This window comes from Zosterops lateralis, assembly GCF_965231275.1.
Source record: "Zosterops lateralis genome assembly, chromosome: 7".
Lineage (NCBI taxonomy): Eukaryota > Metazoa > Chordata > Aves > Passeriformes > Zosteropidae > Zosterops > Zosterops lateralis.
The window spans coordinates 15,414,326-15,430,400 of record NC_139767.1 but is presented as its reverse complement, the minus strand read 5'-3'; the positions used below and the strand labels follow the sequence as shown (position 1 = coordinate 15,430,400).

General features: G+C 35.6%; 1 protein-coding gene across 4 annotated transcripts in view; it reads right to left on the bottom strand.

The window, feature by feature from the left end:
* Positions 1–16,075, bottom strand: part of SESTD1 (SEC14 and spectrin domain containing 1) — a 50,213-nt gene that overhangs the window by 16,517 nt on the left and 17,621 nt on the right. For all 4 annotated transcript variants that reach the window (XM_083865101.1, XM_083865102.1, XM_083865103.1 and 1 more), the window contains 6 exons: positions 14,835–14,925; positions 12,744–12,857; positions 5,543–5,656; positions 4,026–4,123; positions 3,639–3,694; positions 924–1,135 (listed from right to left, as the gene is read on the bottom strand). In XM_083865101.1, the coding sequence (XP_083721227.1) occupies positions 924–1,135; positions 3,639–3,694; positions 4,026–4,123; positions 5,543–5,656; positions 12,744–12,857; positions 14,835–14,925 (685 nt within the window). The remainder of the gene's footprint in view (positions 1–923; positions 1,136–3,638; positions 3,695–4,025; positions 4,124–5,542; positions 5,657–12,743; positions 12,858–14,834; positions 14,926–16,075) is intronic.

Genomic DNA, 16,075 nt, shown 5'->3' with positions numbered 1-16,075 from the left:
TACTTCCAGCTCAATATATCAACAAATGACATCTGCTTCTTAGATTTTTTTACAGTGATCAAGTTACTATAGAAATTAAAATTACCTCCTTTTCTAGATTTCTATTTTCACTGTTAGACATCAGAAAATTGATTAGTTTTTACTTTTGCCCATATCTACAATGCTGTAAATGCAAGTACTCAACTTGCACTCCTTATGCATTAGAAATGCCAATGTTTAAAGGTTAAAAGCAATTATCTATTCCATTTTCTGCATATTCAAACTATACAGAATCTTAAAAACATACATATCTGCTTTCAAGTGATAAACGCAAGAAGAATAAATTAATTCCATTTCCTTGATTTTCTCTACTGAGACTCTGCTGAGAAAATGTTGAAAGTGCTAATTACATGGCTGTTTCCAAAGGACCAAACCAGTTCATCATGACTTTTAACATGCAATTGATTAGGAAGTTTATATTCATTCTTGTCAGGGTACTCCTGAAATACAGACAGATTAAACACTTCAGCTTAGGTCAAACCACCAAGCATTAGACAAATAAAGGAATAAATAATGGCTTGTCTCCAGTAACAAGAACTTTAAATTACATGGGCAGGGGAAGGTTTTCAACTCTCAAGCAAAGCTGACACTCAATGGTGTTCAGCTTTTGCCAGCAGGGCAGGCATTTGCACCTCCAACTATGCAGCCATGCACTGCCACAGTGAGCAGCAAAGGGGCAGCCACAAGGCTGGAGAGCACATTTATAACAACCTCCACATATCGGAATAGCCTTTGGCAAGTCACTGTGGCAACCACAACATAAAGCTGAACTGAGTGAAACTAGCACACTTCACTAGACATTTGTGAAGTGACAAGAGTGACGCAGTCTGGGACTTGAGCTCACAACTCCATCTCACCACATCCAAGAACAGCTCCAGGCTTACCTGCATTACCTTCTGCTGAATCTCCTCGAGCTGTGTGCGCTTGCTGCGCTGCCTACAGACCTCCTGGTAGCGGGTGTACTGCTCCCTGAGGGAGTCCAACAGCTTCATCACCTGCGGCTGAGCCAGCAGCTCATCGTCCATCGGAGACCAGGAGACGCCTCCGTCGGATCCGTTGAACCGGCGCTGCTGTAACTCTGAGAGTAACTCGTGACCTTTAAGAACACATAGAATGAGGTGGTTAATCTAGAGTTGAAGAATAAAACCACAAAAATTAGTAGCAAGGCTGCCTGCTTTTAAACCATCAACAGCACATTTCGGCAGCTAGTGATCTTTCATACACTGGGCACAATTAATGATACTATTTAATGCAGAGCTTTGGTCACAGTCTGTGGGGCTGGATCAGTCATAAAACAACAAATGTGGTATATTTCACATATATAAAAGAGATACTGGGACTAACATTCAAATTGACAGTAGCATTGATTAATGTAAGGAAAACTGAAAAGCACAATCCTGAGTCTGAAACATCTCTGAAGTATTCTGACTTACTTCAAAATGGTGAGTAGCATCCAAAGTATTTCTCTTAAACAATTCATGTTCCAATATTGAATGAATGCTTTGGAGGCACTGAAAGTCTGACTATATAAATTCTCTGCTGTCTTTCAGGATTTTTATAGCAAGTACAACTCTTTCATTGAGACTGTGAAGCTGAATAATAACTATTTTTTTGATACTCTGTTCTCATCTGTCTTGCCTTTTTCTTTGTACTTTAAAGCATCATATCAGGGTACAGACTCTCTAGAGTGCAGTGATTTTCATATACACAAAACCAGCATATTTTGGCTATTTAATCTTTTGCTTAAACTGTCTGAAGAATGCTATTATTGTGTTAAAGTTCTCAGTATGTAAACACCACACTACAAGTTAACCTAGACCACCGATTTGTTCCTCAAAACCTTAGTGAAACATTTAAATTTGGCCACTAAAGAGATGTTGGTGTCAACGTGAAAATGTGCCAGCTGGAGATCTTTTGTTCTGCAGGTCTTAAAATGGTAACACAACAGTTCAATAAAAGAAAAAACCTACTACTTGAGGAATAGTAATACCTCAAAGAAAATGCAGAAACAAGAGACTAAGTTCAACTGCTATTATTGAGACATTCAAATTGCCAAGGGCTTTGAAAATTGCAGCAAACAACTTCCAATTACTCAGCATATATTACTCTGAAATGAGAATGTCTTAAGAATTCAAATACATTTTGCTGTACTACAGCACAAATATCTTGGATTTCATCTTTTATAACACTCCACAGATGGGCACAGATAGCTGCAGAGCAAACAGACGTAGACTTTTACGTAGAATTTTGTTCTACTGGGGTAATTTTGAAATTTTATTGTATTGTTTCAGCAGCACAGGATCACCATTTTTCCAGGTAAAAACAGCTTTTCGAACTAAGTTCTTCTCAAATTCTATCAACTAGATATATGGATTTGGAGCTTGTGAAAAGAACAGTACCTATAGTTATGGAAGACAGAAGACATTTATCTAAACCCTCTGTTCCCATCTATCCTTAGGAGATAAAAATCTAACTGGGGAGAGTTTCATTTTTCTTTTTCTCAGCCTTTTAATACAGCGAGTCTAAAAGGGAAAGGCTGCCTCTTAAAACTCCCAATATTTAATCACAGAATATGCTGAGTTGGAAAGGAGTCATAAGGATCAGTCAGTCCCATGGAAGTTATGAAAATTCATAGCACTAAAAAATTCCTTACCAGAATTTAAAAAACAGAGAATGTATATAAACTAATGGGCTAAGGAGCCATCTGCTTACACAAAACTGTTGTTTTGTTGAAAAAATCTTACTATTAGACAAGGACACACAATTAGGCTAAAATCTAGTGACACTGTCTACAGACACTTCATGTTTTAAAAACTTCAAAGACCAGAGTAAGAAATTATTGTTTTACATTTAAACTTGAATCAGTATTATCCCACATCTAGATAAGCTAAAGTTTTACACAGAGAGCACATAAAACCACTGTGACAAGTATTATATGTGATCCATACATTAGTTTAGAGGAGGTTATAAGGTAAAAATTCTAAGCACTCAGACTCTGATCACCACCTAACACTATGCATTACTTCTCATTCCATAAAGGCACTAATTAAAAAAAAAAAATCCAGTCCAAATCAATAGAGTATTATACTTTATTGCCAATAGGAAATTCACCCTAAACTCAATACATTAAAGAATCCCAAATCATTTAATGCTGAATAGAGAGTCCAAGAAGCAAAGTATGGTTCACTTTTCTGACAGACAATCAGCTCAGAACTAGACTGATGCAAATTGCCAGAACTGTACAGGAAATAGCTTTCTGTATTGTAACCATTTGCTGGCTACTGAGATTAATTAATTCTATAAGGCAAATACATTGACATCAGCTAGAAACAAAGCATTCCCAAAATTAAACATGATCGTTATGGTAATATTGTAAAGATGTTAGTGGGATTATAAAATTACGTACTTAAGAAGACATGTTTGGAGTTCTTCCATTTCTTAGCAACACTTTTTTAACCCAAAGATTGCAGTAGTCAATAAGCTTGTTACATTGTGAAGACAGCTAAGATAACAACTGTGCCCCCCGTGTTTTCACTTGGGGCCTAAAATGAATTAAGTCACTTTACTGACCAACATTCTAATTTTTTGACTTACTATACCTGTCTGCAATACCGTCTCAGGATCAACTGATGGAAGGAAGTTCAAATCTATTGATCTTTGAAAAAAATAACAAACATATTATTAAAATTTGTATTACAGTAGCTAGAATTACCTAATGGTCTTAAAAGACTAAGTTTTTTTCTCACTTAGTAAAGTCCTCACTTTTTCAACCCATTGAGTCAAAACAAGTCGAGGTGCATGTAATCAGCTGAATGAGCATCCATCTGCACACACGCTCATGTATTTTGTAGCCTACATTATAAAGGTTTAGAATTTCTTTACATATTTCAGGGTATTTAAGGTGTATTATCTTTTCAGTATTTTTCTGGAATTCCAATGAAATTTTATAATCCAAAAGCATTGACTTCAAAAAGTGAATCGCATACCTCTCTCTCTCTTGTTGAGTTCCTTTATCACTTCCATTGTTAATGAGAGCAAGCTCATCCAGCAAAGATGTTGATTCTTTCGTGAACTTTTCAAATACCTAAATAAGAGGAAGGTTTTCATTTAAGAAATAAAAATTTTAAGTAGCTGTATTGAAGACATCAGTGCAAATTTATCCAGTAGTTCCATTAGTATACTTTAGTCTCTACACAGTGTAATTATTTCCCAGTGTTCAGACGGTAGGGAGGAAATAATAGAAGACAATGTTTTCTTCAGGGAACACTTAAGAGCACTAAAATTCCTCAGGGAGATAGTAAATATTACAGTGAATATAATTGAGCTATCTGCAAAACCTGTAAGATCTTATGGACATATTTATTCTACATCTTCATTTAATCCTTTAATAATGCTAGAGAATCAAGGCATGTTACATAACTACTGGACAGCTTACTTGGAAGGATTAAAATATTTTTTTTAAGATTTCAACTTCTAATCACTATTAAAATAAAACATATTGGAATGAAAAACTAAATATATATATATATATATATATATATAAAGAGTATATAGACTAAAATATCCTCATCAATTTCATTGAGCTCAGGGGCTTCTGATCTCAGATACCACCTGTACAGTCAAGACACTGTGTACTGTTCAGACAATTCCTCTGTACCTGATTTCTGAGGGTTGGTTTTGATTTTTAACAGATCGGAGCACGATTGCGTGCCTTACATGACATGCACAGTAACTTTCAGGTCTTTTATTATTAATCAATAGCTTGCCAATTAACTTCCCTTATCTAGGACTATTTAAAATTTCAGGGGAAAGGAGGTGCAGTTGCAACACACCTGGAGATCCCACCTGGAGATCCTAGGTGGAGACACACATTTTAAGTACAGATTACACAGGAAAGGAACACGCTGTGTGAATGAAGATTACATATTGTTTTGAAAATTCTATTTAAATAGCTGAGAAGCAAGTATCAATGAAGAAAAGATTAAGAACATTCTGGAGAGCTATGCACAGCAACACTTGCTTAAACAATTTGTGCTGATTAATAATTAAAGGATGTAGTTGCTCCTACACATTTACTGCTTCTTGGTCTACTGGGGAAACTGCACTGACAGAGGTTTCGGTGTAGGACAGCTCAAAACCACAGCAACTGTGACCTAAGAGATAACCCAGGAGGATCTGCAGAGTTCAAGTATTTTCTCCTTCTTTTGAACGTCTTCTACAGCAGCCAATTTCCCTTTAGAGCAACTATACCATAGACTTAGGCTCTTCTAGAGTTAGTGTTACTAAAAGAGCTTCATTAAGGAACTGGCTGTTCAACAAATTGATGACATTAACTTTATCATCCCTTGAGTAAAGGCAGTGCTACTTATCACAAGACTATTCATGTAAATGAACTGCATGTGACCATTTCTTGCATGCTTCATAGTTCTTACACAAATAAAAATGTCAGGGCTCAAGAAAGAGACATGTAAAAACCCCAAATCCCAAAATACAGATAACTAACCAGTCTCTTATTCAACCAATCCATGTGATCATAGGTGAGAGTTCCTCCAAAATCTTCTGTTAGTTGGCATGGTTCTATATATCGCGTCAGCTTGTTAGCAGATACTAAAATAACCTGCAACAATAAAATAGGTCACTTGTAGGTAATGCTCATATTTTCCTTTAAGTATCTGAGAAGTGTGCCTAGAGATACTGAGCAAATCTTTCTGTGATTCAGATTTTACTGCTAAATGTTTAATGAAATATGGCTGTCTGCAATTAATTTGGGCCTAAACCAGACAGGTAATCCTGACATGCAGCGCATATATACCTCATGCACAATCCTGGAAGAGCATCATCTCTACCACCTTGTCTATTTACAGTGGGAAAAAGAAATGTGTTCCCTGGATATCTGCTTTCCTGCTGAGAGCCTATGCTTTGTGATTAAGTCATGTATTACACGACCTATTTCTAGTAAATACAGTAGCAAGCTATCATACTGCAAAGCACTCAGTATTTTTACCACTCTCTGGCAATACTTTCAGTCCCAGAGGTGAGTTTGTGTCATAAAAGTTAACTCTCTGCATTTACTGTGCAAATATGCTCAGCAAAGTTGGAACAACCATACTCTTTCCATGACTAGTCAAAAATTCAAAACTTAGTATGCTTAAAAGTCCAAGTCATTCATGCAGGAGACAAATCTAGTTCATCAGCCACATCAGGTCATACAGAAAAACACAGATCCACTGCTAGGTGGAAAACTAAATTCTTGCTTTCATTTCTGCACTAAAAAGGCTCCTGAATGAGCCTTATTCATATAAGCCTAAACCAAAAGTTGGCAGCACAGCTTGCTTTGATGAATGACATGCTAAGCCTGGCATAACTCCTGCGGAAAAAAAACCCCAAGAACAACCTCTCTATGGAAGCAGGCATATGGACAATATAGAGCCAGAAACAAAAGGAAAAAAGGAAAGAAAATTTCCATAACCCATCAAATCATTCACATACTCTTGTAGGGCACAAGAATATGTGGAAAGAGCTAACTAGAGAGAGACTTCTATTCCAGCTCCATTTCCCTGCAGATACTGAAACTAAAGGATTCAGAGTAGCTCCAAACAAACCGTCTATTATTGCAGAGGAAAACCTTTCAGCAACATCCAAACACACACTATTGTCCTGTACTCCAAATGGTACATGGCTGCTGTAAATGGAATTGGCTAGCAGTTTCTTTAAGTAATGCCAGGAACCAGCCCAAACCTCAGAGGATTCTATGTCCAAGAAAGAAGAAAAAAAAAGCCTTTGTTCTTCCTTCTTTTGGCACACTTCACACTTTAGGTAATTTTTAACATTCATCTCTATGAGTTCATTAAAGAAAACTAATTTTGGTACAGGAACTAAAGCAAACAAGGCAGCTGGTTCTCATTCAGACATACAAATTCTGAAAAGACCCAAATAGCCTGTCAAAATAGATTTGACTACATTGGGAATACTTATTTCACATTTTTTTAAACTAAGGTCCTTCAGGAAGGAGAGTGGGCAAAGGATAGCCCTCAAACTTGTAGTAGGGAGATGTTTTTTAAGATAAAAATATTTTAGCCATATGAAAAAATAATCTTCTGACAAAAAATAAACACTCACCAAAGAGATTTGGTCAAAATGGAAATTTTCTACATCTTATTAGAAAAACTTTGAAAAATGAAAACTTCTACCTCATTAATAAACCTTGTTGTAACTTAAAGCATTACTCCCAAACCAATTAATTCTCTAGCTTTCTGATTTAAAAACTACTACTTTCTTACACTGATTATTGACTGTTCATTGGGCTAGCTGCTAAAATCCTGTCTGAATTTTTCACAATATAAACAAGTATTTGAATTTTTGATTAAGTTGTGGCAGAAACGAAAGTTCCTGAACAGAATTTAGCTCTTGCTCTAAACCTGAACTACTGTCAGTGCTAACCTAATATCCTCTATATGCTTTAAATTAGTAAATTAGCTTTGATATTTTCTAGGTGTCAAAAGTGCAATTTGCCTCTCTAAAGCTTCAGAAAGAATGTTTTAATCAGCTATTAGAGATTAATAGAACATAAGTACACAGACAAGGAGCCAAAGAAGAAAAAAATGTTGAAAACTGCAATGTGCACAATGAGAAGACACTTCGCTTTTACAGAGATGAATTCTACTTCAAGGTCAGCAAACTTCTGCTGTCAGGTTCCCAAAATGTTTCAAAATTCAAAGTGATTATCTTTGACCTTTTGTGAGAATAAATGTCAAAATACCACATCCTAGAAAAAGCTGCCCCTTATGAATTAGCGTTTCACCCTTGCCTTTGAATTTCACCCTTCAATGTATTACCACACGTAAAGAGAAGGTAATTTACAGCTGTAAAAAACAGAAATAACCCTGTTTGCTTGCAACTTAAATGACTTTTTTATTTCCTTTTTTTTTCCAAGTCAAACTATGTTGATTCCAGAAAAGTGCACGGGGGGGGGTGGGGGGGGGGGGGGTGGTGAGCAGCTCTCATAATCTAAAGTAAAAGCCTTTGGACAGCAGATTATAGCTGGATGTTAAAATGAAGAGCTTAAATTTCCCCAGGGAGAAACAAATACATCTGGGCAGATGGTAAAACAGAAAAAAAAAAGGCATAAATTATTGAATCCTTTAATCTTTGCCTCCCTTCCCACTTGATCCACCCAGTTCTGACAACAGGGACAGCTAATAAGCTGACAGTGGTAGTAGGTTTCCAACATGTCCTGCGTGCTACTGACCAGAGTCATGGAATCATCACCTGTACTCAGCTCTTTTAAAAACCTGGAAGAGTGGTAGCAGCTCTCATCCTTGCTCTACTCTAGTCAGTAAACTTGCTCTGTACAATACTGGCCTGCTAAATCCTTGTGAAAGCCTTTAAAGTAGTAACTCAGAACAGTGCTTTGGGAAAAGCAGAAGTGCTGTATTTTCTAATAAAATCAAAACAACCTTTGTAAAAGCCGCCAAGCAAAAGAAGAAAGACAAAACTAAAAACATGGACTGCAAACTCTTGTGCTTTAAGTGCAAAATTCTATTTCTCTCAGGAGTGAAAATATATGATTTTGACCCATGCAACATGTATCTTTTGTAATAAAAAGGCTTTAAATACTGTTTGCAGTAAGCTGACCTCTCTATGTCATTTGCTGTTTTCTGCAATTTTCATTGATCATCTACAAGGAGATAGAGGCAGAAGTCAAGATGAGAGAGGAATTCTAGATATTCAAGAGGACATGTAAAAGTGCCCCAAAATGTTAAGTACATCCATCTGAACTTACTTTCTCTCTTAAGGGAAGAAATGAAAAAGCTCTTTAATATAAATGTCACAGAGTCAAACCCAGGAGCTACTTGAGAACCGGATGCTGTAAAATTTCAGTAACAAGGAGCCTTTTTCTGAAGTGTGTAATATCAGAGCAGCCACACTACTGAATCTGAAAAGAAGCAGTTACTTTCCAACAGAGAGCAATACACACGTCCCTTGAGAATATAAAATTTAAACAAGTGAAATCTAAATATGATCTTCATTGCCACAGAACTGTAAAGCAAAGGCTACCTCTTCCTGAGGAGAATAATACTATTTTCTGATGCTAAATACTATTTCAATCAATTTTTTGAAATATTATTTGATTAAACATTGAGTAGCATAGGGTATTATTTGTTTAATATGGAAGACTAATCTCAACAAAGATCATTTTCTTTAACATTACACCAGGAAACACAAGTTAAATATTTATCTGGCCAGTGCCATAGAAATCTGTCATGCCAGAAACCCAAGAGCAGTTGGCAGAATCTAGATAAACACAAGATAACCTCCACTCCCAGGAACTGCCTCCTTCACTTGTGGTTTTACCCACTCACTCACCTTACCCTCCAGGGCTCACAATAATTAGCACACTCTCATTTTAACATCCCAGGGAAGAGAACATAGGCAAAGATTCTTGTATTTTTCAACACATTTTTTTTGGACAGAATTCAGGACGTGACACAAACATAGGTCCACATAGATAATTCCCTGATTTGCCCAAGAACCCATGCCTCCCATATTAAAATAGCAACAGAGATGCATACAGATGAAAAGAGATGCAATTAAATAAACAATTTTGACTGGAACTCCTATACACCTTTTTAAGAAGGTACATGGAAGCTACAAATTCTGGTGCCTCAGTCTTAACACACTGAATTGAAAATGGACAAAAATTAAGTACTTCCTACAAAGTGTTATTCATTCTTTATTTTTTGGAGCAATATTCATTAGCATCATTCTTGAAAAGTAAATTAGAGACTTGAGATTTTCCAGAGCAGATGCTGCAGATAAATTATCATAAGAAATTTCTGACACTCTTTACTAGAGAGTTAGAGCTGTCAGCTGCTACAGTAGAAGTGTGAAGCATTTAGAACTACTCAGACTTTGGACTTCAGGATTATAAAGATCTAGTGTGATATACTCCAATTTTTCAATTAATTCATGGTAGTTTACCACCTGATTTTTCCTTTCTCTTATTCCCTTTTTTTTTTAATAACGCACTTGATTTCTTTTTTCCAAATCCTAAGTGAACTTTAAAAATTTTGCTTCCTGATTTCCACAAGGATAAGAACAGCAAGCACATCCTCTTCTTTCCTGCTCCTGACAAACTGATATTCAAAGTACTAATCTAATATCTAAATCAGGCTCAGAGATTATTTTTCCTCCAAGTTCCTTAAATGAATGGGTGTGTGAAATAACTCCTCCAATCTATAGGCAAGTTTGTATTGTGTACAAATTTGCACATTTTTTCCATTTTTATGGTAATTTTTTCTTCCAGTTATGCTCATTCACATAAGAAAAGCTCACGCTCAAATACAATACACTATGTCTACTAAAAGAGTGTTTTGTTTCTCATTACCATGTAGAGTACATTATTAAAAAAGCAAAAAGCAGCACCTCCCAACTCTAAAACACAGCAGTTTTTATACTCAAATCCTGTTCTTCAATCTTTTAAAACATTAACAGTATTAAATATTCCAGTGTCATATATGCAACATTTCAGCTGAAGACAGCTTTATAACAGTTAAGACAACTCTCCTCTTATGAAGCATGGCACAGGACCAGATAAAACTGCTTTAACTAACACATGAACTGGTTGCTAATAAGGGAGGAAAGTTCTGCTGGAGGACAAATGGGAATTGTCCTGAGGCAGATCCAAAACCAACACTGAAACTAACCAGAAATAAAGATATGAACTTTTACTCAGCTGAATCAGCCCACTTCTTTGTACTTATCCACCCAGTACTGTTTGATCTCAGTTCCCACATTTACTTTCAGTGCTTTGCAACTCATCAGCACCACATCTCACTCTGAAGCAGAGGAACTCTTTGAACAGAAAGGAAGACATTCTGATTAATGGCTTCATATTGTAATATTAAGCAAGGTATTAAGAACAGATCAGGCAGTAGGAAACAGGAGGTAGACGCGATGCCCCATTAGAAATCACAGTCACACAGCATTTACTTCAAGTAAAATGAGATTACATCCAAGTGAATAAAAAGATTTCGTATTTAATTAAAAATTTAAGTTAATAATTATTTCACTTGTGCAAAACCAATCCTGAATTTTCCTAGTAGTTAAACAAATCTAACCTGTGATCCAAAACATGAGATGAGTGTTGTTTGTTTTTACTGCCAGTAATGCAAAATTATGCAGCTGTAGATTTGTGCATGAGTTGGAGCCTTCCACAGCCTTATCAGTGCTCTGCACTCATATTTGGAAAAGAGGAAAGACACTCCTGTCTGACACAAATATTTGGAGCCCAGAGAAGGTGGGTCATTTTTACTGGAACAGTTTTCCTGACTGCAACCAAGTAACAGAAACCAAAGGGTTTGGTTACATAATTCCAGCAGTCTATGCCAACAATGCCAACATGATTACCAGCACAGAATATGCTTTACATAATTACGAAGATAACTAAATTAAAGGATTATCATTTAATGACAGTTAGCCAAACCTTAAAGTGAAACAAAAAATCCTTTTATTATCAGTCATGTAAAATTATCCCTGCTTTGTTGATATATGTTCTGTAGGCTTTCTGCTTATTTGTCTAAAAGCGCCTTCTAGCTGAGTCATGTTAAAGAAAAACCCAGGAAGAATCTTCTAGAAGGACTAATGTCCAAATTAGCAACACCATCATATATACACTAACAACTGTTATATCACATACTTGTATATCACAGCTTCAAAGACTTCCTGAACCTACCTAAGAACTTTATTTACAGGAGTGTAGCTGGGAAAAGAGAGCCTAAATGACACAGTAGGGACTTCTAAAGAGGGGCTCTGCCTTCATTACTGCTGCTCTCTGGACGCTGACATTTACCTTATGCTGTGAAAGATCTGAGTATTATGTGTGAAACTGAATATTGCGACTTAAGTCACTTTCTAACCAGCAGGTCTTAAATAATATTTTTGAGTACAGATGGTTAGTTCAGAGGCCTTTTAAATTCTCATCTTGCATGCGGATTCAAACAATATGCTAGTTTATAAAATTAGGCATCACCACGCTCATGTTTTTGATTAAAGACACCATGACTGGGCTGCATGCTACATGCTTGTTGTATTTCAAACAAGATAACTCAAAAAATGAGTGGAAGGTTCGATGACACAGATATTTTCTAAAAAAAAACAAGGAAAATTGAGGTTTCCATTAACCTCCCAGACAGAGATAACAAGGGAACTGCTAACATTAACGTGTAGTCTCGTACAAACTCTGCCTCACAGCTCAGAACAGTGTCAGCACATATTTGGCAAGAGATCTATAACCTGTTCCTGATGTCAAAGAACTCACAAAATGAGGGAAGATGCATGGAATACCAACAAGATATTTGTCAGAATGGTTACAGCTGATAGAATGACACCATACACCATGTACCTCTACAGCCTATTAGAGAAGTCATGAAAAATTTCACACTAAATCCTGTACAAAAGTTTCTGACTCAAAACACCCACAATATGTATCAAATAGTTTTATTTTCTTGCTAAGCAAAGACTAAAATGCCACACATTTCAAAGTATAACAATATTAAATGGAAAAAGTTAAAAAGTCACAGTGTTTTGTTCCAGTTATCCACAAAGCATCTGGAATATAGCTAAAGACACTGTAGCAATTATCCAGTTACAGCAGTATTTCTGAAACAATATTTTTTACTTAAGTAGATAAAAGGTCAACATACCTCAAAGCCAAGTCTATCTTTCTCTTTCCAAAAGCAGAAATGTGTAACCTTCTTATCCCAAAATTCATCTGGCTTTACTACACAAACAAGTGACACCTCAGCTGGAACAACATTCTGTAAAACAAATGAAAAACTAAGTAAAACCTTCAAGATTAAAGCTTCATTTACCACAGAACTGAATTCCACTTAGATTTCATCATCTATACAAGAACATAAAAATTGCAGTCAGAAATTGAAGTCTACTTCATCTACATCACATATTTGCCCCATCCTGTTTGTAACATTGCACAAGATTTCATAGCAAATTTTGTCAAAACTGAAAAGAAAATATAACCTCTTTACTCCCAGTCTTAAGGACACACCATTAGTCTATGCTGTGTTAGACAGAAAAATGAACTATTGAGTAGACTTAATTTAATCTATGGTACTTCCCTAAAAAGAAGAAGAAATGTTAAAAATGAAGCTCTCCATCAATGTTATCTTCTATGTAGGAAGCAGTAGTAATAAAGTTAGGGAAAAATGGTATATTTGTAATCAGATCACATGTCAAGATTATGTCCTACACTTCTTTAGTACATATTACTTAGACTAAAAGGAAAAGGTTGAATATTGACATCTCAACATATTAATTCATTAAAATACTGCCAGGAAAACATTTCTCAGACTAAATCAGTAATTTCATCTACTAAGTTGATTTTATGACATCACACTCAATGTAGATCAAGGAACAAAGACTCTTGATTCTAAACTCATCAGCTACAGCAATAAGTAAAAGTTAATCAGAGTAGTGCTATAAAGGTGACAAAACACATGACATTTCTCTTTAAATACGTAATTTTAGTAATAAAAATTTAATTCAAAAGAAGAAATCAGCAACAAAACCCATCAATTCATTCTTGCACCATTTTAAAGAACACGCAAAAACTATTTACGAGTAGATAATATTTTGAACACAGAAGTGTTTTTGAGAACTACATATCATGAAGCAGACAGAAATCTGATGTAATCTACACAAGTGATCAATTCACATAGGAAAATCTTCTTTATTGCTTCCTTCTCAAATTCAAGACACAGATGTACAACTCATGTTTCTGCGAGCTTTGCAGAGGCAGGATGAGTGCTGCCAGAGAAATAATAGTGTGGGCAAAGAGCTGACCTTCCCCACTAGCTGCACTTCCCACTGAACCTCACAACCTCACACACTGGAGGAAGCAAAACCCAGTCAAGATCATAATCTGAACACAAGGAATTCAAATACTGCAACTCTATTAATAGGAAAACCATCTTAGTCAAGAATAGGTGAAAGACACCTTGACACAGACTTCAAAACCCAGACACAACAATGACCAAGCAGGAAAAAAAAAAAAAAAAAAAAAAAAAAAAAAAAAAATTTTTGTATTTGACTTTCTGAGGCTTCACCTAAGCCTGAGACAAAAATTGCTCTGATAAAGAGGAATCTGTGCAGTAAGAAAGGCAGCAGCCCAAGTGTTCTAATGTGTTAGAAATTCTGTATGTCACATTTTCTTTGACCACTGAGACTAGATAATAATCTATACTGTTCAGCAGAAATAAGACTCTATTTGCAAACTCACAGTTCTGAAGAGTTAAAATAATATTTTAAATATTTTTTTAATTGGAAAGTGTCACTTTTCTTCTCCTACTTTTTGAAATATGCAGAACATAATTTGTGATTGGAACTATGAGCTACAACTAAGTTAACTATATCCTATTGCAAAGGAAACCAGGTAGTACAGCATATATTGCATCAAAACCTGCTCAGCTGCAGTATCTGTGCAAACTGCACACATTCCTACTGCTCAGAGTTGGTGATGCTAGGAGATTATTTCTGTACTTTTTAAACTAAAACTCCATTTCAGAAAAAGGTCTACAACTGTGTGTTCTCAGCACATAAAGAATTAGTCTCTCTCTTGAATGAGCTGTAGCATCTGCTTTTCAGAATTTCTTCCTGCTGCACAGAACTCATCACAGAACCACATTTTAAGTAAATTTCTGTCTCTACAATAACATGGCCATTTGGTTCACATCCATAAAACTCATCAGTCAGCTCTGAATGTATCAATATTTATTTACCTGGAGCATTAACACAACTGTCTTTACCACGTTCCACTGAGATTTTCTGCCGTCCACTATCACAGTGAATCCTCGAGCTTTACACTTCTCACTAAAAGAAAAAAAAACATTTAGAAAAACATAAAATTCACTCTAACAATGGTCGTATCACGACAACTTTGGATTTCAAGCCTCCTGTACAACTACACAGCTTTTTCCTTATAGAAACACTGTCTTAAAAACCTTTACGTTTACTCATTTATAAAATAATTTCCAATTTTAATGCTCCAGCATATTCTTAGATATTACAAATTAGAATTTTTCAGTAGCACCAAAGTATATCTCATAATACAAGTATTTCTTTAAAATGCAGCAACTATGGAAAGGCCTCATAACTATTAACTTGACAAAACCCTGAGAAAAGAGATCAATTTACAGTGTCATAAGGAAGACGAAGGGATGTATGTTTTCACAAGGAGCATCCAGAAGAGGACTTGCAAGTGAGCCTATGGTTTAACATTAGTTACCACACTAGATATCACTGAAATTCTTCTGTTGGCAACATTATAAGCAAATAAAATCCATGACATTTATGTGAGGTAGGAAAGCATTATGTAACCGTTCCCAAATCTGCAATTACAAAACAAAGCTACTTCTGTGATCTCCTTAGCTTACCAAAAAAAAAAAAAAAAAAAAATGCACGCAATAGTAAGCATTATGTTTCATAACAAGAAATTAACTGTTATTTATTTTATGTTTAAGCTGAGTTTCATCAGGTATGGGTGGAATACAAATTCATCTTGGAGTTCAAAAGGAAAAAAAAAAAAGAGGGGAAAAAGGGCACTTTACTAGCCTATTTAGGAAAAAAATAATTAAACTTAGCTGTTTAACCAGCTCCTGAATTCTTTTTGGTTTTAAGGAACCTCTAAGATCACACACATGATTTTTCTGGAAGCAGTCTGAACATTCAAGCTTCAAGAGTGCAATTTCTAAACAAAACTAACTCAAAGGCACAATACTATTGACTTTAAGAATAAGGTGAAGAGTGTTACTACAGCAACTTGAGACATGACTTCCTTAGGCCCACTGGAATCGAGCAGTATCAGCTCTACTACTAACCCTATTAAAACTTCCCAAACCCAACAAAATACACAACCAACTGAACTCAGAAGTGACCTACCACTTCTAAAAAGTTAACCAATGGAAATGTTTCTATTTAAGTTAAAATAAAAAGTAAAAAGCTTAGTGATTTGTGCCACAAT